Consider the following 23,686-nt stretch of genomic DNA (forward strand, 5'->3'; position numbering starts at 1 on the left):
CATATCTTTTCTATTGCATCTCTTTGGGCCTTGCTTTCAGGGGAAAATTGGAGTTATTAGAAGTACTGTATAATTTCTTAAAGGCAATCCAAACTATTCTCCTGTCAGTTCTGTAATGCTGCCATAAAATCACTCAAACAGGAAATAGAAGACAACCAAAAATTTATCTGTACTCATTGCTAAAAAGAAAAAGGAAGGAATTTATTTTGGTTTTTTTCAAGCTTTCAAATTGTAGCTTATGTATAAATGTTATGTTGTCCAGTCTAAATCCTATATCCATAACTTCACAGAATTTTACAAAGAATCCCACACCAAGATGGGGGAAAAGAGGGAAGGGTAATTGACCAAGATAATTTTTGCCTTTTTGTTCATTTTTCTTGACAAAAATATGAATTAATTTTAATTTTGTTTTTGTCTTTGGGACCTGTTGATATCCCACATGAAAAGGGGGAAAATATCTATTGGCCAACTCTGGAAATTTCACATATTTCTTTCATGGAATAACAGACATTCTATATAATTGGAAGGGAGTATGCATGGAAATAAGAAATATTATTACAAGAAAACTAAATATAAACAAATCCTTGGTTTTGGGGGTTAATAGAGGCACTACTTTTAAGGAGTAAATATCTGTATTATAGGAAAGATTTGGAATTATCATGTCTAAGCCTAGGTAATATATCATAACTTAAAATGTGGAAAAGAAAGAAGAGGAAATGAAAATAGGAAGAATAGGGAAAATGAAAAAAGTGGGGGAGGAGAAGGAAGAGGAAAAGATAGGAATATGTACAATTTTTGCATTTTTCCTTGCCTCTCTGTGTGGTCCCTGCTTGTGTGATCATGCCTAGTCTAGGTCATAAAGAACCTGAGAACAAATCAAAGGCATTCCAGTGCTCCTGATTTATCCTCAGAGGTGCATTTCTAAGCTCTCCAGTAAGACTTTGCTCATTCCTAGAGGAGAGAGACCCACTTCAGTAACTAGGACATACCATATGTCCTCTTCATTTATCCCTATCTGTACCTATGAGTGACCTATTTCCTAATCATAAGATCAGTCTCACACAATCACGAATTTGGAGCTGGAAAGGACCTCAGAGTTTAATTAATCTAAATCTTTGGCATTATAGATGAGGAAACTCACATAGGTAACAAACATCACAGGCAGGATTTGAAGGAATGACCTCCGACTCCAGAGCTGGTGGTCTTTTCCTTCTATCCTCCTGATGGGAACTACCAGAAATCAAAGCCGAGGATTTAAAAGGGAAATTTTGGAGTCAGAAAATTTCATATTTGATTTCATTCATAATAGGAAGCACAAACGATAAGGACTATCATAGAAAGTCCAATTTCATTCTCCTTTCTCATTCTACCTCAAGGTTTGCCCTGCTTGAATAAACTTAGAAACAATGAAGAAAATACAGAAGGGAAGGACCTTGTCCTCATGATGGTTACAGCGGGAAATCTTTAGCCCAGGGCTTCATTCATCATTGCATATGGATGGTAGCAAATCACAAGGAAATAAAATGAATTGACATTTGTAGATTCATACAGTACTTTAAAAAGTGTGCAAAATACCATTCAACATGAAAGCCTTAACATTTTCAGGTGGGTACCTCATAAGAATATTAGTACCCCCATTTTATGGAGGAAGAAACTAAGCCCTAGAAATTAAGCCCTAATCACACAGTCAGAATCAGAGTTAGAATCCAAATCAAGTCAGTCTGGACCCCACGTTCAGCGTCCTTTCCACTGTACAGGGTTACCTTTAAGGTGCTGTGTTTGGAAATTCCCCTGCAGTTTGGCAGTACGAATTTGAAATCAACAATCTGAAAAAGAACTTGGCAGAAATGAAATAAACCAAGTTTGTAAATCAAAGACTCTGCTGCACGGTCTTTGCAGGATCCAATTTTTGCACTCTCTGTGGACAGTAGGGAGTGAAGAATCATGGCATAATATAGAGAACTCTGGATTTGGAAGCAATAGAATCAAAGTTTGAAGCCTCCTGCTTACACCTAGGATATCTAGGTTCCATAATGGATAGAATACTGGATCTAGAGTCAGAAAGACACATCTTTCAGACACTAACTAGCTGTGCGGCCCTGGGCAAGCCACTTAACTTTGTCTTTCCCAGTTCCTCATTTATAAAATGAGCTGGAGAAGAACAAGCAAAGCTCTCCAGCGTCTTTGTCAAGAAAGCCCCAAATGGGGTCACAAAGCATCAGGCATGATTGAAGCAACAGAACAACAACTGTAATCGTGAATGTGAACAAGTCACTTGATCTCTCTAAGCTTTAGCTCTCTTCATAAAATGAGGATAAAAATACTTGTCTCAGCATACCTTATAGGCATAAAGTGACTCACTTTAGGCAAAGCTCATTGCAAAGCCTGACGTGCTATGTAAATGTCAATTATGGTGGTGATGAAAATGATGATGGTCATCATGATGGTGACGGTGATGTTGATGATGGCAATGCTGTTGTTGATGATGGTGGTGGTGATGATGTTGTTGATGATGATTTTGATTTTGTTGGTGATAATGACGTTGTTGATGATGATGAAGAACCATTAGTATTTCAAGGAAATATTCCCTTGATAGAGATGTCCTCTCTTTAGTCAGATGAAACCAATACCAGCAAAGAAAATATTACTTATATATGGACAATGTGAATGAAGATACATTAATCTACATATATATATGCATTGTAAGCATATAATGCATATATGTATGAGTATATTCTGTCCAATAATACTTATTAACATTACACAAGTAGGAGAAATGAGAAGAAATTATTGCAAACATTTTTCCCAAATACTTGCGTATAATTTATACAGCCATTTTATACAAAGGCATATATTTTATATCCAAATATATGTATATTTATATATACATACATGAATAAGCTGAATCCTCTCATGTGCATGTACACATGTTAATGTATGTAATGTAAATTAACAAAATATTTGATCAGTTACTCAAAAGTTTTAAAAAATTCCTCAGAATGATTCCCTCTCTCTTCTCCTGTTCAGGTACTGCTCATCACCCATGCTGTAATCTGATAGTAGATTACCCTCTTTAGAGCTGTATGAATTTCCAAGTCTTGATCTAAAAGCAGTTCCAACAGTGCAGGTAAGAGTAAATTCAAAGCTTTCAGTCTTTTAGAAATGTGTCTTTTGGGTAACTGCAATTCTATAGACTCTCAGCCGAACCGTTCATGCTTCTTCAAAGTTGTTACTCTGTTCCTTGCTTCTTCAACTCAGATTTATCCAAACATTTTTGTTTTGACATGAGTTTCTTCACCAACAGTACAAGCACCTTTCTGGCATGTTAATTTGCTTCTGGTATACATGTCATTTAACTGGAGGTAATGGAGTTGGAATCAGAGAGTTTACATTGATTAAAAAAAATTAAGTAGATGAAACTCTATGTGCACATTTGCATTTATACCCTTTTTGTGTATTTGAGATGATGTCTCTTCCCTTTTGGTTTTTCCCAGTATCTGTGGTTTCTTTTTATATATTTATATATTCAGGTAGCTTGGTTACAGACAATTTTTCCAGTTGTAATATCCGCACTGTAACTCTTGCAGATCTTTTCTTTTCATTGTCTCCTCTGATCCAACTCAATAAGCATTTATTAAGCATCCACTGTGTACCAGACACTGTGCTAAATTCTGGGGATACAATTAATCAAAAGGAAGACGGTCCCTGCCTTCAAGGAGTTTGCAATCTGATGAAAGTATACTATAAATAAAAGAAGTAGGAGGGGGAAGACACCGGGGGACAACCTGCACAGGGCATCTTGTTCAATGGAGATGAAGCTGGGCAGAATAGCGGATGCAAAGCAGAAGGAGCAGAATTCAGTTTCTGCCCTCTGTGAGAGGAGTTTGGGGAAAAGAGGCTAAAGTAGGTGGTGTTGATCAAGGATTGAGTTGATAACATGGTCATGGCAAGTTGCTGATTTTATGACTTCTCTATGTCTCTATCTGAGCGTCCGAGGTAATGATCAAGAATCTCAACAGGTTTAAACCTGCATGTGTCCAATCCTACCCCACCACTATCCCATATCTAGATACAAAAGAAATCAAGTCTCTACCTCTAACTAATCTCTCTTGATGGTTAATGATATACTCACTTTATCAATCACCCACATTTAAAAATTTAGATTAAGCTTTGGTTTTTCTTTCTATCTTTATACAACCCCTCCCCTCATGGCACTCACTTTCCAAATTCCATTGATTCTACCTCTGTAGTATCAATCACATTTTTCCTTTCTACCTGCATTTCAATCATTTAATTTCAAACTTTATTCCCCCACTCCTAGGTGACTGCGCAGTAAAACCTTCAGGAACTAACAGATGCAGAATGAAGTGAACAAAACCAGGAAAGCAATATGCTTAATGATTGTGGCAATGCAAATGCAAAGGACAATAACACACACAGAGAAGAACACATAATCAAAAGTCAATGTTGAAAAGTTATAAAAGGCAAATATGGCTTAAAAGAAGAGATATAAGAAGAGTTTCCTAACCCAATGCAAAGGTGGGAGGTGCACAAATGTACATATTTTCAGATTTCTTTTTTAATGCATTGACAAGTTATACCTCTTTTCCTCTCTTTTTCCTCTTTTTGGTCTTTTTTGAAATACCATTTGTTACATGGGGTGGCTTTTGGTGGTGGAGGGAGAAAAGAATACTGGGGGGAAATTATGGTGTTGTAAAATAAGAAAAGGCATCAATAAAACATGTTTATATGCACATTATACATATACATATGTACTATATATATATTGTTAAATATGTATATATACCCATGGATATATTGGATTAAAATAGAATGGAATGGAATTTAACGTAAGAGAACCATTGTACAAAGTAATTGAGTGACTTAGGAAAGGAGTTCACACCGGGGACTTTGGTTCTGAAGAACATTTGAAGAAAGGTCATTAGAGTATTAGTGTGCCAGATTACATCAAGGCTGCAGCCTTCCTTTGTTTTTGCCAAAGGAAGCTGTGTAACTGTAAAACAGTACAATTACAAACAAATCACACATTCTTGCCCAAACAGTACTCCTACCTCTTGACTCACCATAAATGCTTCTCTTTACCTCTGCCATTCAGGAATAATCTAAGCTGGAATATCCCTAGGGAAGTCTAGGTCTAAGGGTAAACCACATTTTGCCATTCTTCTCCTTTCCCTGTAATATTTTAAGTGGGTGAAATCTGATTTAAATACAGAGGGCACTCTTTGAGGAGAAAAAGAAGGAAAAATGTCACAAAAGGGACAGACATCTCTTGAGAAAAAAATGTCATCAGATAGTCAACTCCAATCTTGCTTCTGATTCCTCAATAATGGTGGTAATGGGTTGACATGAAGACTGTGGGTGGATTTGAACATCTCATATCTTTTTTTTAGCATTAACTGTTGGCCTCACTATCTCTTCCCACTCAGTTTCTTCTGGAGTCACTCTATATCTCTGTGAAAGCCTGGAAACCCTTGTCTCCAACACTCGCTTACAAATAGATCCCCTTGGCAAGATTGCTTAGGTTTGATATTAGCTACTGGTCCATACCTACTCAAAACTATTCCATGAGTTCTCACCAATGTATTTATTTTTATTTGTCAGCAGAGGGTACAATTAATAAAATGCCAGCAGTCATATCTGTACTCTAGGAAAAGAGATAAGTTCATCAAATTGATCAGGGGAAACTTGCCTACATGTGGTATAGAATTGGTGTCCAGAGACCAGGTTTTGAATCTCATCTTGAGCACATACTAAGGATGTGATAATTAATAAACCGTTTGTCCTTACCGAGACTTCTACTGAAGCATGTATAAAATGAGATTAAGGATAATTCTATTTACCATTTTCTTTTCAGGAAGTGGCTTAAAGTGCTGTTTTAAAGTATCAGTATTATTACAGTTACTCCTACCTAACTACCATACCAGTGGAGAACCCTCTGAAGTACAAGGCATGAGACAATCAGGCCAGTTTGCTGTATGTGACACAGTGATAGCAATGGAAAGGACACAGACCCTGGAGGTAGAGGACCTGGGTTCAAATCCTACCTCTGACATAGTATGTGACACTGAGGAAGTCACATAACCTCCCAACACCTTTTAAATGAGGAGGTTGGGCTAGCTGATTGCTAAGATGTTTTCCAGCTTTGTCTTTGACCCATATCTGTGACATGAAACATAGACAACATGCCTCTCTTGCCTGAACAGAGACTGAATCAAGGAAAATCACAGAGCCCAGAAGAAGAGTAAATAGTAATCTTAGGGCAGTGCAGGGACTGAGATGAAGATGATATACTTAGCAAAGATAGCATCTTCCAGCATGCTGGGCCACTATTAACACTCTCTACACTAGCAGCTTTGAGATCATAGCCTTGTGGCACAAATTTGCATCCCAACACACCTCACCAATGGAATCTGGAGGACTCATGACTCTGTTTGGCTTGATTCATCTATTTTCCTAGTTTCCAACTTACCTGGCTTGATACAACAGAAAGTTGCAGATTTTTCCAGATGTAATACATGCTAAGTTAAGTTGGAAAAATATAGATAACCATTGGCTTGGATGGGTATAAGTAATGAAGCTGTTAATGTTTTCTCTCTGTGAAAAGTCTTTAGTATGTACAATGGTCATAATAAGCTAAAGTTTATCAGTATGCCATGTATGTCTGCATGAGGTTGTGGAGAGAGGGCAAATTGAAAATGTTAAAATCCCTTCTGGTTTCTGTCTGTAGATAAATTCTCAAGAGCATTGCTGTCTGTTAAAGTTTTACCACCTTGTGATATTTTTAAATGGTTATGCTATTTTCAGCAAGGATTTCCCCCTCCCTTTTTTCCATGGTTTGATTATTTCCAAGGCATCTACAATACCCCATACTACTTGTATGTTTCCTGAGTTTTCAGCCCTTGACTCTCTGCCTTTTAATCTAGTTATTAGCTCTCTCCTTTCTAAATCTTTCTCTTATTCTAGACTTCATTTCATGGCCATGGTTGTGACAAGGCACATGGGAAATGGGAAATCAGCTATCTAGCAGAAGACTTTCCAACATGATTGGAAATGGCTCAGCAGGGCAGTTTTTTAGAAGGAGAAACAATACAGTGAAGCAAAATTAAAAAAAAAAAAGAAAGAGGAGGTTACTACTATTGGGCATTTGGATAACTGTGTGTATGAAAGTTACTAATGAAAAGACTCTCCTTATATTACTTGAACATTTGTTACACACAAGAGGATAGTAAACACTATGCTTACTATTTGGCCTAAATCACTTATTACTTAAGTTCTTCCTCTCAGTTGTTGGAGAGAGGAGGGAGACAGAAGCAGAGAAAAAAATTACAGTAAAGAAGAATCCTCAGAATAGAAACAGTTTAGCTGGCTGCACTGAGGATTTTTGCTTTGCAGTCAGATTATGTAATGCCTGTTTCACTGAGCACTCACCATGCCGGTTGGGGCTCAGGAATGCTTCAGTGAAAAAAGACATTTGGAGTCTGGGCCTGAGCTTTGCTGGAATTTTGGGATTCATGAGCCCCAATGTTTTCCAGAATTGCATTATATATGTCAACATATTTACTGGAGGTCCCATTAAGCACTACATTAAACCCATGTAGTAGGAATATATGCTTGGGATATCGAAAATTTTAAAGTTTAAAGAAACTCTTCTTTTCTTTGCAAGACTGGTGGAGGACTACCCATTCTCTCTGATGATAGGTACTGGCCTCTGACAAGATATTATTCCTGTTGCAAGTTCAGGCTATACACGTATGATCGACTATTCAACACAGAGCTCCTCATCATTCATTTCTCTGGGATCATCTGTCAATTCCACAGTCTATCTTACTTGAATTATACTAGACTTCTTCCCCATTGCCTCCTGCCAGATGCAGCTGTTAACAATGGCAGAGATTTTGCTGCATTTTGGAAGGGGGCAGTTTTTCATAAGACAGGCAATCTTGAACGATCAAAAACTCTGAGAAAGGAGAAAATGTAGCCATATTAAAATGGAGAACAACTGAGAAGTACATTGTTTCCAGCTAATAAATATTTTCTGAACTACCATGATCAAAACACTGTGCTAGGCACTCGGGATATGGAGAAAAGAAAAAAAAAGAACCCATTATACAGTCCTTGTTCTCAAGGAACTGGTAATTTCATTGTTGTAGTGATAGAGAGGAATATAGTATGTGTGCCAATAAGCATATTAATACTTGAAAGACTGATGGTTACGTCAGTGTGTCAGCCTGGGGAACCTCCTCTATTAGGGTAGACTCAGTAGACAGCATCAGGGATTTTCTGAGGCACACAGAGGTTAAATGACTTGACCACGACCACAAAGCTTGTAAGCATCAGAGGCATGATGTGAAGCCAGGTCTTTAAGCCTAGAACACTAAGCATTCACTTTACTACACTGCTTCATATACACATAAGTAAATATAAGGTAATTTGAAGAGAGAGAGAGTGCTACCGAGGATATGGGTATGGACGGTGATGCTAAGAAAGGCTTCATGTAGGAGGGGGTACCTCACAAGAGGCTTTGCATTTCAGGCCTAAGGCACAGTCTAGGAATGAGATGCTGAATTAGGGGAAGAGTTAGTAGGCCTGCTCCAGGGCCCTAGAGATCTTCATATGTTCAGACATTAGCATGTCTCTGTGTACTTAAATTCTCAATCAGTTATTACCACTGTGTGAATTGCCACTGAAATTAGTATTCTAAAGCTGATATTGGGTTTTCCTTCCTATCCAAGAGGAGGAAAAATTCGTTATTTATTGAAATTATTTAAAATAGTTTCTTTTTTTTTTTTTTGATAAAAGAATGCTTCTACACGTGGCTTAGCAAATTATTTAAGATTGTCCACACTCCTACAACCTTCCATTAGTGTAGAAAATGAAAAGCATAACTGAATGCTATGGTTGAATACACATTATATTTTGTGATCTTGTAGGTCTGTTTCATCAGCCCCTTAGAGGATGAATTCCCTGAGGGCAATCACTCTACTATTTAAATTGAGGAAGCTGGAGAATTGTGCAGCCCATGAACGAAAAAAAATGATTTCTAAACCAGACTATCTTTAGACTCCATGTAGCAAAAGCCTAGTTGTGATTCACCTTGGTACTGAGAGAGGACTACAAGCTCTCTCTTCTTCTCTCCTCTGCTCTGCTCTGCTCTCCTCTCCTCCCCTCACCTCTTCTCCCCTCTTTTCCTCCTTCTTTTCCCCTTCTCTCCTCTAATTTTTCCTCTTCCATACTATCTCTTAGATAACACACAGGATGATGAATGATCTTGATGGCATCAAGGGGTTATCATCATACAACTTTTCTAATCCCTTGGAATTGGTGGTATTGCTTTTATACTTCTGAAGTACTATCTTGTATTGGAAAGTCAATTTAATTCAATTCAATAAGTATTTAATAGATAAGTATTTGTCAATGTGTCAGCCTGGGGACCCCCCTCTATTAGTGTAGATTCAGTAGATAACATCAGGGATTTTCTGAGGCACACAGAGGTTAAATGACTTGAGCATGATCACAAAGCTTGTAAGCATCAGAGGCATGATGTGAAGTCAGATCTTTAAGCCTAGATTATGCTGTGAATGGCACTTTCTTGGACATTGGGGATACACAGACAGAAATGGAATAGTCTTTGCCCTCAAGGAATATACATGCAAGAGGGAAATTGTAAAGAAAAAAGTTGTTGCTCAGTTGCGTCTGACTCTTCATGACACCATGGATTATATTGTCCATGGTCTTTTCTTGGCAAAGATATTAGAGTGGTTTGCCATTTCCTTCTCCAGTGGATAAAGACAAATAGAAGTTAAGTGACTTGGCCAGAGTCATACAGTTAGCAAGTGTCTGATGCAGAATTTGAACTCAGGTTCTCTTGACTCTAGGCTCAGCTCTCTATCCTATGATCCACTTCATAATTACAAAGAAATGATTAATAGGGAACACTAATAACTGGGGGAATTAATCTAATAGAGATAGAGTGAAGCCATCTGAAGTACTCTGTTCATATACCAGACCTTGGTTACATAGGAAAGGTCTCTTGTTGGAGGTGAAGCTTGAACTGATTACTGATAGAAGTTAAGAGATTCCAAGAGTACAGAAGGGAGTTCATTCAAGGGCAGGGGACAATTTTTGCAAAGGCATAGAGGTGGTAGAAGGAATGTCATGTCCTGATCCCCAGAATGATTTAATAAGGACACCATAGAACACTGTAATACTGTACTTCTTTTTCTTAAATAACTAGGTACCAAATACGTACTACACTGAAAACAAGAAAACATTCAAGGGAAGTTCAAACAAAGGAATGAAATCAAGTGACCAGATGAAGAAAGGCTGTTCAGAATTCACAGGACCAAACAGTAGGCAAATGAGTAAAATCAAGACAAACCACAGGAAAACAAAAACCATTAATTAAAGCTTGACTTTGTTTCCTCTAAAGAAGGCATATGTAAAAGGATTATTAATATAATATGATGTAGAAAACTCACAATGGAAGTTCACAATAAAGCATCCTCAACAATTTGGCTCAGGAATTAGGAAAGATGCATGCCCAGCTCTTTGCTTAGTTTTGCATAACTTCCCATACTTAGGACTGGAATTTTAGACAAAGTTTAATAAGTATTCCTTTGACTGTAAACTTTTCATTTTTCTGTACCTTTACAATACTGTGTGATGAAGAAGGAAACCTGAACATTGATTTCATCAGAAAAGGGAATATTCAGCATGGAAATCTTCTTTTCAGATGCAGCTCTGTAATTTATACATACTTAGATTTAGAACATTTCATGGGATACTGAAGAAGCAAGGGAGGTTCTGCCACATGGTAGGTCTTTAGGAAAAAGCAGGATAACAAACTATGGGTATGTTGCAAGGGAAGTATGAACTGGCTTAGATCATAGTAGTTGAGGAGTATAGATTGAAACCTGGAAAAGATATTAGAGGCTCTTCAGATCCCTTCATTTTATAGGAGAGGAAACTGAAGTCTCAAGATTTACCCAAGATATACTGGTGGCAGAGTTGGTATTCTACCCTCAATTCCTGCCCCTTCAAGTCCAGGACTCTATGCTGCACCACACAGTCTGAGATGAAGGATGAGGTCATTTCTTTAAGACTTAGAAAGTGCTTTGAAAATGTGATCTCACTTGATTCTCACAGAAACCTGGTTAAGTGAATACTATTATTCACTTAATGTTATGAAGTTATTACTAACTTAATAACATTAATGTTATTAATGTTATTATTACCCCTATTTTACAAATGAGGAAACTTTGAAGTGCCTTGCCCACACAGCTAGTAAATATCTGAGAAGGGGTTGGCACTCAGGACTTCCTGATGCCAAACCCATCCTCTATTTACCATTCCACCAAACTGCCTTCAAGCCCAGATTGGGAAAGGGAATTTACAAATTCAGCATCAACATGTTCATTTATTGTATATAATCTGCTCCTGACAAATGTCATTTACTCATGTTAATGAAAATGAGCTTGGCATTATGGAAAATAGGACAACCTGGATTCAAGTCCCACTTCTGATACATGTTGACAGTGTAAAAAAGCTAATTAGCCTTCTGGTGAATGAAAAAAACTCCAACTCTCCCACCCTCTAAATATTAATTGCGTACTTTCTATGCACCAAGTTCAGTCTGAGACCTATGGAGATAATGGGAACACGAGTACAAAACCAAAACTGCCCTCTCCTTAAGGAGATCATAGTCTAATAAAAGTAAACAACAAATAGAGGGAAAATGCTTTGGTTTGGGAAGTCCAAGGAAGATGAATGGAACTATGGGGGTAGTTCAGTCTCATGCCTTTCCAGAGACTCAGTGGTGATTTGACTATAGTTTTCAGGGTCCCAGGCAAATCATAAAGACTAGAAAGGGTAGAATCTATAGGACAATAGGGAGGTTCTTCTCAGGAAACTCTTGGGACATATGAAATCACAGCTCTGACCATGCAGAAAGCCTAATGCAGGATTTTGTGCATGGTGGATATTTAATATCCTCACCCAACCATCTCTAAATGGTTTCACTTGCTACCATGTCTTCTGCTTGATTGGTTCCAGCTCCAATATCAACACCACCATCATCATCACCAGCAGCAGCAGCAGCAGCAGCAGCAGCAGCAGCAGTAGCAGCATTAGCAGCAGCAGCACCACAATTACCACCAACATCACCATCACCATCATCATCATCACCACCACCACCATCATTATCATCATCATCACCATCACCAACATCACCATCACCATCATCATCATCACCATCATCATCACCATCATCATCACCATCATCACCATCATCATCTTCATCATACTTCTCCCTCTTCTTGAAGAAAAGCTCATCACCAGGAAATATCATCATAGAAATTGCTTCAGTTTCAATATTCACACCTCATCAGAACTCTCAGTTGCTTCTGCCTCTCCTTCTAAGTCTAAAGCAGAGCAAAAATCTCTTCCCCAAAGGCTCATCATCATCCCTTCTAGTGCTTCACTCCCCTTTCAGCTTCCTTTTGTATATCTTGCTTCCCCCATTACATTGTAAACCCCATGAAGGCCGATACTTTCTTTTTTTCTCATTTGTATCCCCAGTGATTAGCACAAGGACCTGAATATAGTATGATCTGTGCACATAGGATGATAGGGAGAATCCTAAAATAATTTTCATACTTGACTCTGGAATGTATTTTTGTACTTATCCTATTTTATGTATTGGTTCAAATATTAGTAAGTCCAAATATTGAAGTTATCACTTGAATGCCCAATAAAACTCATACAATATCAAACATTTATTAAATATCTACCATGCACAAAGTCTTGCATTAGGCTTTCTGCATACAAAGAGAAAAGAATGAAGTAAGAGGTAAGGGGACTGAACATTTTGACACCTATTTTAATAAAGTAAATTTGAGAGTAGCCAGAACACATAAATCCTGGGATTAGGAAATGCTTCAAGTAGAAGATAGAACCTTAATTGACCAAGAAGGGAACAAGAATTTTAAGATTTTAAGAAGGGAAATGATATCTATATATCTATACATCTATCATCTATCATCTATCTATCTATCTGTCAATCTATCTATCTTATAAGAATCCAGGTTTTAATCAAAAACTCTCCTTTCTGTCTTATGGAGGTAAAGACAAGAATCAAAGTCAACCAGAAAGTTATCCATTGACAAAAGTAACCAGAGAAATTCACCAAATATTACCCAAACTAAAGGAAATAGTTGTATCAATGAAGTAACTAAAAACAAAGTGCAAATAATTTCCTGGATAGTCTTCTATCTACTGATATCCAGAATGGCTATACTACCCACCAGATTTTCTCTATTATTACCCAATATCTGTGTGAAATTGAGCATGGACAGGAACAACAATAATCTTATAAAATAGCTTAAAACATCTAACTGGGTACAAATAGATGAGTGAAAACACAACATTTTGCTTTTGGCATAAGATCAGAAAAGAGCCCCAGAAAAGACTATCAATTTGGTGAGTGTGTATTCAACAGCGTTAGCTAAAGCTCATCACAGTGACATGTACTCAGGATCTTATCAGTGGTATTGAATGTGAAGACCCACTTTTGAATTAGTGTGAGAGACTGGGGTATTTTTAAATCCAAAAGTTTTAAAATGACATTTTACCTGCAAGGCACAACATGAATGATTGCAGCACCAGGAGTTCCCATAGCAACCTCATCTTCAGTTTCCGAGGTCAAAGGAGGCTCAAGTCCAATAACTAGTGTCTAGAATGGCTGCTTCTTTTAAGTTTTATACAACCTTTAATCTGTGGAAAAGAAAGAGACATTATAATGAAATGTAGGATTCCTGTGCCTTGTCTTCTGAGCAGCTTAGACTATCCCTGGAACCTAAATGAAATTCATACCTGAAGGGATACACACACATAAACATATGTACACATATGTTTTATGCACATATACATGCACAAGTGTATATATTTATACACACAATACATGTATGTTTTCTTGGAAGGAAAGGTCAAACAGGCTAAAAACAATGCATATGAAGGATTTTGGTCTCCCTTTCTTTTATCTCAATTAATCTTGTAGGTCTAACTCTCTCTAAGGTCATAATAACATAGATTTAGAGCTGGAGAGGATGTCAGAGACTATCTGCTTTTGTTCCCACATTTTATAGATGAGAAAACTGAAGTCCAAGAAAATTAACAAAATGGAGGACATTGGAGGCAGGACTTCAAATCAGGTCTTCTGAATCTAAACTCACTAGGGGAGCATTAGGGGAGAGAAACCAGTATGGATCAGAGGGTACTGATCAGTGGGTACTTCTCCATTGGTTAAAGTGCCATTCAATTGGAAGACAGACAAATGCATTAGCTTTTCAAAGCCCTTTCAAGTGTCAAGAAATTGGTATCAGAAATACCATAAAATTACTCACCTTGGTGTAAAGAGAGTCCCTATATTTCTCAGTTATTTATTTACCTCCTCCGCCCCCCAAAAAAGGAGTGTTGGGGATTTCCTAGTGAGCCAGAATAACCCAAGAAGGCAATGTAGCCTCTGGAATAAGGGCCTGGCATCAGGAAGATTTGAGTTTAAGATCTGCCACTGACACACACTGGTTGTAGGTCCTTTGCTCACATTACTAAACTTTTCAGTGTCCCAGGCAGTTCCTGAAGATGACAAATTTCAAAGTAATTTCTAATCTGCATGGATGGAGGTAGCTTCCTTACCAAGCATTCCCTGCAGCAATGAAATCATTGTTCAATTCCTTATACAACCCTCCCCCATATATGTGTTTTATATTGTTGAAGGCTATATAGAAGTGTATGCCAGAGTCACCCATGTACAAAATTGAGGCAGGCACTGAAAATGAATTATGGCCAATCCTACAAATGTACCTCTTCCCCCTCCCACCCCCACCCTACACCATTTCTCTTCCCCAGTCCTTCACCATTACCTAAGAGAAGATGAAAAGCAATAGAAGATCTGTTTGTTTTACCTAGTGGGGGGGGAGGTCTGTCCTGTGGGCTCAACAGCCCTGAAGCTGATTAAGGTGATGAATCAGAGCAAAGGTTGGCAGTAGAACAGTGAGCTGCTCTCTTCCTTTTCAACTAAGCTCTGGAACAAAGATGCTCTCCAGTGAAAGGAGGAACTTGCCAGAGCCTTTACAGTCATTAAAAGTTTCCTCTTGCTTCAGTTAATGAAGCAGAGTGTGGGCTGACCCTCATAGATATCTACTTTAAGACTGTAGCTGAAGAGCTAGGCAGCGATATTCTGGAGTCTGCTTCTGTTGGTTCCTGAGATACCAATGGGGAATTTTCAGTGTGGGCATTTACACCTTAGAAATTGAAGAATGCTACAAAGCAGGGCTAGATTTCTTGTTTTGTTGATTATTTAGAGTGAAGTAAATGCTGGAGAAAATTTTAAAAATGCAAGTTAAGCTTAAAAGAGTGTCATTTATAATTTTTTTGAAAGTCTGTTGGTAAGCACATCAGCACATATCTAACTAGAAGCGACCTCAGAGGTTATCTACTCCAGAATCTTCATTTTTACAGATAAGGAAACTGAGGTCCAGGGAGGTGAAGCAATTTGGCCAAAGTCATACTGGTAGGAAATAGAAGAGTCGGAATTCAAATCCACATTCTATGAACATCTAGAAACTGAGTCCATCTACCTCTAGCAGGTAATCTCTGTTTGTCTCAGTTTCTTCAAATATAAAATGGGAATAATTGTAGGCTTGTTGTGAGGATAAAGAAGTATACTTGTAAAGCACTTTGTATAGTGCCTGGTATATTGGAGGTGACATAGAAGAGCTTACTATTATTATTAATTATTGTTATTGTTAGCACGAGAATATAGTTATTGACCCCCCCTGCTCCCTCAGACTGGAGAATTTGAATTAGCAGTTAGCTACCTCAGTTCCATTGGTAGTTGTTTCAAGGTTAAGTCAAAACCTTTCCATGCCTCCATATGCCTCCTATTAGCATGCAAGCACTGTGAGTGTAGGGACACTTTTGTGTGTGTGTATGTGCATGTGTGCGCGCGTGTGTGTGTGTGTGTTTTGCCTTTCTTCCTTTTCTCCAGCACCAAGGATAATATCTGTCACAGAATGTAATAAGTTTTCCTTGATTGATTTGTCAAATGGAGAAAGAAGGGCTTTTTCAGGGAACTAAATAGATATAGCACATAATAAATGCCTTTTTTTTTTAAAAAAAAAAAAGCTTGTTAATTAAGTTTGTTAAATCATTATGAAAATTCTAAAGTACCATAAAATAATTCATAGAATCATCAGATCTTGAACTTTGAGAAACTTCAGAGGTCATGTAGAACAAGGTGTTTAAGAACTTAAAAAAACCCCAGTATTTTAGAATAATTATTTTCTTTCATAATCATATGCATTTATAAACATTTATAAACACTGTTCTGAGAAAGGATCCATAGGCTTCACCAGACCACCAAAGGAATCTATGTCACATTAAAAAAATGTTAAGAACCTGTGATATAGACCAACCCCCTAATTTTTCCATTGAGAAAACTGAGACCAGGGTTGTTAAGAGAATTATCCAAAGTCATATAGATAACAAATGTCCTCAGTCAAAAAGTGTTATCACAATCCCCAGTATTTACAAGCTCTGGTGACCAATTGTTACACTTCCAAAACATATTCCTAAGGAAAGGAATTCTAGGGATTTAGACCACATTAACATAGTTGGCAGCAGAAGACAGGCTAGTCCACTACTCTTAGTAGTAAAAACAAAAAGGTGTTGACACTGAGAGAGACATCTCATTTACAAGGTAGGTTGCATTGGGAATTGAAACTGAAGTAGACTCATTAGAGTGCTTTCTTCCTTTTTAAGCACTTCAACTGTCCCATTTTGATAAAACCAGCCTTAACATTTACTGAAGATAGGAAGAATCCTTAATTTTGGTTCTGCTGCAGAGACTGTACAAGGTGAGGGAGAGAGAGAGAATGTCTCTTAATTAGATGACTTCAGACATGTCTGGTGACTAGGACAGTTTTAAACAAACAGGAAGTGCTGATCAATGAAAACTAATAATGTATTAAGCAGATGATCAACATATTAATAATTAATTTTACAAGAGAAATGTCACCACAAACGGCGACTGATCTCTAATGTTACGCAATCTCTTGCAGCAATTAAAATGTACCCACTTGTATGATAAAGACCTAATACATGGCAGAATGCAGTTTCTGGTTTGTATTCTATTAACAGCCACCTATAAATATATAAGGAAGCTGAGACCGAAAATCCCAATGTGAGCTTTTATTTATATTCAGTTAGACAGAGTTCACATCAATGTCTTAGAAGTAATGGAATGACTAGCCATTGTTTATCTTTCCTTTGTGTAGACAACATGCAGACTAAAAGGTTCTCAACATCCCAAGTGCTCACACTGCACTCAGGTGTAGGCCATACAGTCATAGATTACACAGATTCAGAGCTGAAAGGGACCTTAAAGGTCAAATTGTCCAATACTTCCATTTATAGGAGAAGCCAGTTCACGGTGAGATTCAGTTGTTGCAGACAGGTACTAGTGGCAGGGCCATAATTCTCAGGTCCTGTTTATGCTTCAATGGCCAGTAGGCCCTCACTGGCTTTGTAGTCTGAGGACTTGGGCTCAAATCCAGCTTCTTTCTCTCTGTGCCCTGGGACAAGTCACTTAACCTCTTTGGTCTCAGTTTCCTCACCTGTAAATGAAGGGGACAGACTAGATCTCTAAATTCCCTTCTCAACTAAAATCTATTACCCTATGTGTTCCTATATGTCTTCTTCTTTACCATAGAGACTGTCTTGCTTTCATATTCCTATCACTAGGGTTTACCGTAGTGCTGGAAGTAAGCAAAGCAAGGAAGGAAGGAAGGAAAGATGCAATGGAATGGAAAGGAAAGGAAAGGAAAGGGAAGGAAAGGAAAGGAAAGGAAAGGAAAGGAAAGGAAAGGAAAGGAAAGGAAAGGAAAGGAAAGGAAAGGAAAGGAAAGGAAAGGAAAAGGAAGGAAGGGAAAAGGAAGGAAAGGAAAGAGAGGAAGGCAGAAAGAAGGAAGGAAAGAAAAAAAGAAAGGGAGTTAGGAAGAAAGCAGAGAGGAAAGAAAACAAGCATACATTAAGTAACAACTACTTGCCAGATGCTTTACAAATATGAACTTATTTGATCCTCATAACAACCCTAAGAGGAAGGTAGTATTAGCCCCAGTTTACAATTGAGGAATCTAAAGTAATTACTCAGAATCACTCAGCTAGCAAATACCTGAGCCTGGATTTGAATTCAGGTAGTCCTGACTACAAACCCAGTGTTCCATCCACTGTGACACCTAGCTGCCTCTATGTTGATACATATTTAAATTCTTAATATATGTCTGTCAGTCAGTCAACACAAATTTATTAAGTGAGTATTATGAGCCAGATGCTCACTAACTGCTTAGGATACAAAAGCAACAAAGTCCCTATTTTTCAATTACTAATTAAGTCATTTCTTTTTTCATTCATTCACTCTACCACAAACTGTTGTAATTTTCAGGATAAACTCAGAAAGCAGGCTTAAAAAAACATATCACCTTTAAGATTTTGCTTTATTATGAATTGTTCTGCTATGTCTGACACAAAGCAGATACATATAGCATTGTGACCTTGTCTTCAAATTAAATCCATATATTTTAAGAATGGGGCAAGAAACTGACATAGGACTCAGTTGCTTTATGAACCTCATCAGTGGTAAACGGATAACTGAAATTATCCCATTAAATGTGACAGTTCTACTGCCCCCAATAACTCAGAGAAACAAAGACATGTTCAAGACCCTAGTTAAAGCCTATGACAAAATCAGGAGATACACTATTTATATCTCTGTAGTGTTTGTTTTCTTCTGATAGCTCAATTTCCTCTATCAATTTGAGACAATCTCACTCTGTGGTCCCCAGGTTAAAAGCAAACCTTTTCATGATTTGTCACTTCACATCATATTGGGTTCAGTTCATGTGATTCTTTTTAAATATGTGTGTGTCACATACACACGCATACACATATACAATGAACTTCTTGATGTCTCTGGCCAATTATTTAAAGAGTTCCATTGTTACAAAAAAATACTAAGAATCTCAGTTTACGGCGATCCAGTTTAAGAGAAGTTATCTAGAAACCCACTGAGTAAAGGGGCAAGGACTATGTGCAATCATTTTGAGGTTTTCTTCTTCCTCCTTAGCCCACCACATTTTCTACCCTGCTGATTTTCTGGACAAAATTGACTTGATGAAGGGAGACCCCAGTGGAAGCCACAGAATATTTTAACTTTTACTGAAACAAGTTTAACATTTCGGAAATGCTTTAGCTACTATCCTAGCAATAAGCTGAATCTGCTAACTGTGGCCTAATAAAGCTAAATTCATGTCTAGTAAGCTGTTTACTAGGGGATGCTTTCTTTAGCCATGGCAATTTATGAAACATATAGGAATCTAAAATGGTGCATAACCCTATTGCAACCCCTTCTGCCTCCATCATCATCATACAAAGTAATGTTAATAAAAAAAAGGTAAATCTCTTAAAATATTTTTTTAGGAGATCAAAAACATTTACTTAACTGGAGGAACTCTAAATTGTGAAATCCTTGTCTAATGACAAAATATTGGAAATCAAACCATGTTAATATTGATATTTGCACAATACATGAAACCAGAAGGCAAAAGGAAATTGCAGTTAAATAGAAAGATTATTTGGCCAATAATGTGTCCTTGGAGAGGTAGACAAAAGATTTGGCAGAAATGATTTCATCATGCACGCAAGGGAAATGAAACTTCATGTCATAGAATACTTTGTTGCATCATCTTGAAGTGTTTGTGATAAACATAATCAGTCAATTAATAAGCATTTATTGAGCACTCACTATGACCATCACAAAAATAATTGATGCTTATGTTCTACCATCTGCAATAGAAGATAATGAGGGAAAATTATATAGTAAGGACTGGTTGAGGTCCTCCAAATGAAGTCAAATTTTACCTTGATACTAAGTGACTTCAAAAAGGCAATGGAAACAAGAGATTGTGACAAAAAAGGTATGTATTTTTGAAAATGTGAAAAGAGAATAATGACTTGTTGAATAGTTAGAAATCTGATGCAAATATGCACACATATGTACATACTATTTATAGACACACATATATACATTATATATGTATGGAGAAAGAAAGACACAGAAGAGATAGAGACAGACATACACATATACACAACGACAGAGACAGAGAGACACACAGAGAGAAGCCAACACTCTAGAAGAGTGTTGAGAGTTGGAACGCATTGGGCATACAGCTGAAATTTATTCTACTTTAACAGAAAGAAAATCACTATTAGAATCATGTGTCAGTGCTTAGAGGAAGGGTCAAAGTGAATATCAAATTAGAAGAAAGATTAAAGATGAAATGAAGATATTGTGAACAATTATAAAAGCTTTCATTGAATCTATTCAAATGAATCATTGATACAAAAAAGAGGGAAATAAAGAAGCAAAAAGAAAGATTATTGCTTATCACCATTTCCTTCAAAAACTTAACTGATGCAAAGCAGTTGTCACAGTGAAGAGGTAGAGAACACCACATTGTAGAAGATGCAAAGAAGCAGAAAACAATGACCCCTGCCTTCTAGGAGATTACAGTGTCCCTGGGATGATTGACTAAATGGATAGAGTACAGGGTAGTAAAGGAAACATCAAGTGCCAAATGCGTGGTACAGACAGAAAACTTGAATTAACTCCTGGATAAGACTAGTAGAGGTAAAAGGACAGCTGCCATATCTAATGAATATAATATTGAGATGAACACAAATTGCACAGGCTAAGAAGGCACTGGTGTGTTGTGATCTCTATCACTTCAGGGTGATCATACAGTGAATGAAGTGTAGAAGACCTCAGATTATACATGCATTGTGCATGGCCCCTGAGGAAAGGCTGCTAGGGGTCAGGATGAGAGTTTTCCATTTGCCCCAAAGCAACCACTGCCATCTGCATCAGCATAAGGCATCTTCCACCTGCTGCTGCCAGTCCAATTTCCCAATAAGGATATGGAGAACCTCTGATGCAAAGAAGAACAACCCTCCCTTTTACTTCAGGCCTCCCATCTCCTGCTGCACCTGACCTTTGAGGGTGGACAAGTGGTACCTTTCACTTAATGATGAGCATTCTCATTCCTGGTCATTATCTTCACATTCCAGTGACTCTAAAATCCTGTAGATTATGATGCAGACCCCACTGAACACCCTCTGCTGCACAGTTCCTTATTCCCATCCTCTTCATTTCCACACTTCAAAGCTACACCAAACTCCCTTCTATGTCTTTTGGGATACATGTTTCATAGGTAATAAATTTCCTGTCATCTTAAATCCTCTCCCACTGCATTCATCTATTAGTTCTTACTAAAACTTGGCTTTCCCTTAATGACATGGCTTCCCTGATCATCCTTCCCAGTACCGGACTTCAATTTCATTATTTTCCTCAGCACACAAGTGGGAATATTTGCTCCTCACTGTCACTTTCAGGTTCTCCTCCTTTTTCATTTAATCAGTGACCTCTTTTGCCTTAATGTTCATGCGATTTATATTTATCAATTCAAACTCCTGGTAACATTGTCTGGAGAGGCCAGGTCACTTGTCTTGCTTCCTTAATGAGTTCCATACATGGGCCACAATTTTGCTTTGCTCCCCAACTGCCATTCTCATAGGATTTTAACATGTATATTGATTCTCTCTCAAATATTCTAACTACTCAATTTTCAACCTATTCTCCTCCCATGAGCTACACCCACACCCCACTTCAGCCACACACGAAGATGGTCATACCCTTGATCTTGCCATCATTCACAAATGCACCACCTCCATGTTCAAGAATGCTTAATTCTCTTTATCTTGATTCCTTGGTGAACCAGTTCAACTCTATACACTGCACTCCTTTCTTGAATCCTTAGCCCCTTTTTCTTATTACCAATTGCTCCCAGTCAAGTTTCAGCCTTGGATCTTTCCTACCATTTGTCAACTTTGGGCCTACACACATGCTTCTGAACAAAGGTGGAGAAAAATCACCTATAAGCCTGTTATATCACCTCAAATGGGCTTCTAGGTAATCCTACTATACTTCCCTAATCAACTCACTACACAATTCTTCACAGCAGCTCTTTAAAACCTTTTCATCCCTCTTTAAACCTCTCATGGCTTCCTCCACTCCCCATTCTCTCTGTGGAGAATATTGCCTGACAGTATATAGGAAAAATTTGAGGCCATTTGCCAAGAACTCTCTTTTTTTCTCTTCTTCATCATTTCCTATCACTCAGATACCTTCTGACCCTTTCTCCTCCTTCATCCCCATTTCAATTGATAAGTGGCCTTACTGCTTATCAAGGTTAGTCCTGCTAGCTGTTCAAGGGATCCCATTGCTTCCCATCTCCTCCAACAGATGTTCCCTCTGGTAGTTTATTTTCCCCACTCTCACTTATTTTCAGTCTTTTCCTCTCTATCGGTTCATTTCCTATGACCTACAGAAATGCCCAAATCTTCTGTCTTAAAAAAAAAGAAAACCAAACAAACTTCATTTGTTCCTTCCATCTCTGCTAACTATCATCCTATTTCTTTTTAGCCTTTTACAGCTAAACTCTTTGAAAAATCCATTTATAGTAGGTGTCTTCACTCTCTCCTCTCAGTCTCCTCTTAATCCCTTACAATCAGGCTTCTGACCTTATCATTCCACCGAAACTGCTCTTTCCAAAGTTATTAATGATCTCCTAGTCTCCAAATCCAATGTCCCTTTCTCAATCTTCATTTTCTTTGACCTCTCTGTAGCCTCTGACACTGTTTGCTCACTCCACAATACTCTTTTCTCTCTAGGTTTTTGAGATATCATTCTTTTCTGGTTATCCTCTTACCTATCTGACCATGCCTTTTCTGTCTCTTTTCAGATCATGCCCTCTAGCCATAGGTGTCCCTACAGGTTTTGGCCTGGGTCCTCTTTTCTTTTATAATTCTTCCCTTAGTGATTTCATCAGTTCCCATGAATTTAATCTATGTCTTAACACTGATGGTTCTTACATCTACTTTTCTTGCTTCAATCTCTCTCCAGACCTTCAATCTCACACCTCCAACTGTCTTTCAGATATATCAGACTGGATGTCCATCTTAAACTCATTACATCCAAAACAAAACTCATTATCTTTCTCCTAAACCCTCCCTATTCCTACCTTCCCTATTACTGTAGAAAGCAACACCATCCTCCCAGTCCCTTAGACATGCAACCTAGGAGTCATCCTGCACTGCTCACTATCTCTCACTCTTCAGATCTAAGCTGTTGCCGAAGCCAGTCCATTTCACTGCTAAAACATCTCCTGAAGAGACCTCCTTCTTTCCTCTGACACTGTTCTCTAAAGAAGAGCCTGCACAGCTCAACCCTAGATGATTGAAATAGCCTGTTGGAGGGTGGGGGAGCGGTCAGCCTGCCTCAAGTTTCTCCCTACTTCAGTCTCTCTTTTATTTAATCACCAAAGTGATTATCCTAAAATGCAGGTATGATCATGTCTCTCTCCCCTCACCCCCAATTCAATAAACTCCAACGGCTTCCTACTGCTTCTAGGAGGAAATACAAAATTCTCTATTTGGTTTTCAAAGGCCTTCCTTGCCTTACCCCTTCCTACTTTTATAGTCTTTTTATGCCTTA

At 37.9% G+C, this 23,686-nt stretch overlaps 1 protein-coding gene across 4 annotated transcripts in view; it reads right to left on the bottom strand.

Annotated features, from left to right (window-relative positions):
* Positions 1–23,686, bottom strand: part of LOC140497550 (contactin-4-like) — a 588,779-nt gene that overhangs the window by 506,231 nt on the left and 58,862 nt on the right. For all 4 annotated transcript variants that reach the window (XM_072598641.1, XM_072598642.1, XM_072598639.1 and 1 more), the window contains exon 2: positions 13,650–13,791. In XM_072598641.1, coding sequence (XP_072454742.1) covers positions 13,650–13,704 — 55 coding nt within the window. In that variant the 5' untranslated portion in view covers positions 13,705–13,791. The remainder of the gene's footprint in view (positions 1–13,649; positions 13,792–23,686) is intronic.

Source organism: Notamacropus eugenii, chromosome 3 (assembly GCF_028372415.1).
Source record: "Notamacropus eugenii isolate mMacEug1 chromosome 3, mMacEug1.pri_v2, whole genome shotgun sequence".
Lineage (NCBI taxonomy): Eukaryota > Metazoa > Chordata > Mammalia > Diprotodontia > Macropodidae > Notamacropus > Notamacropus eugenii.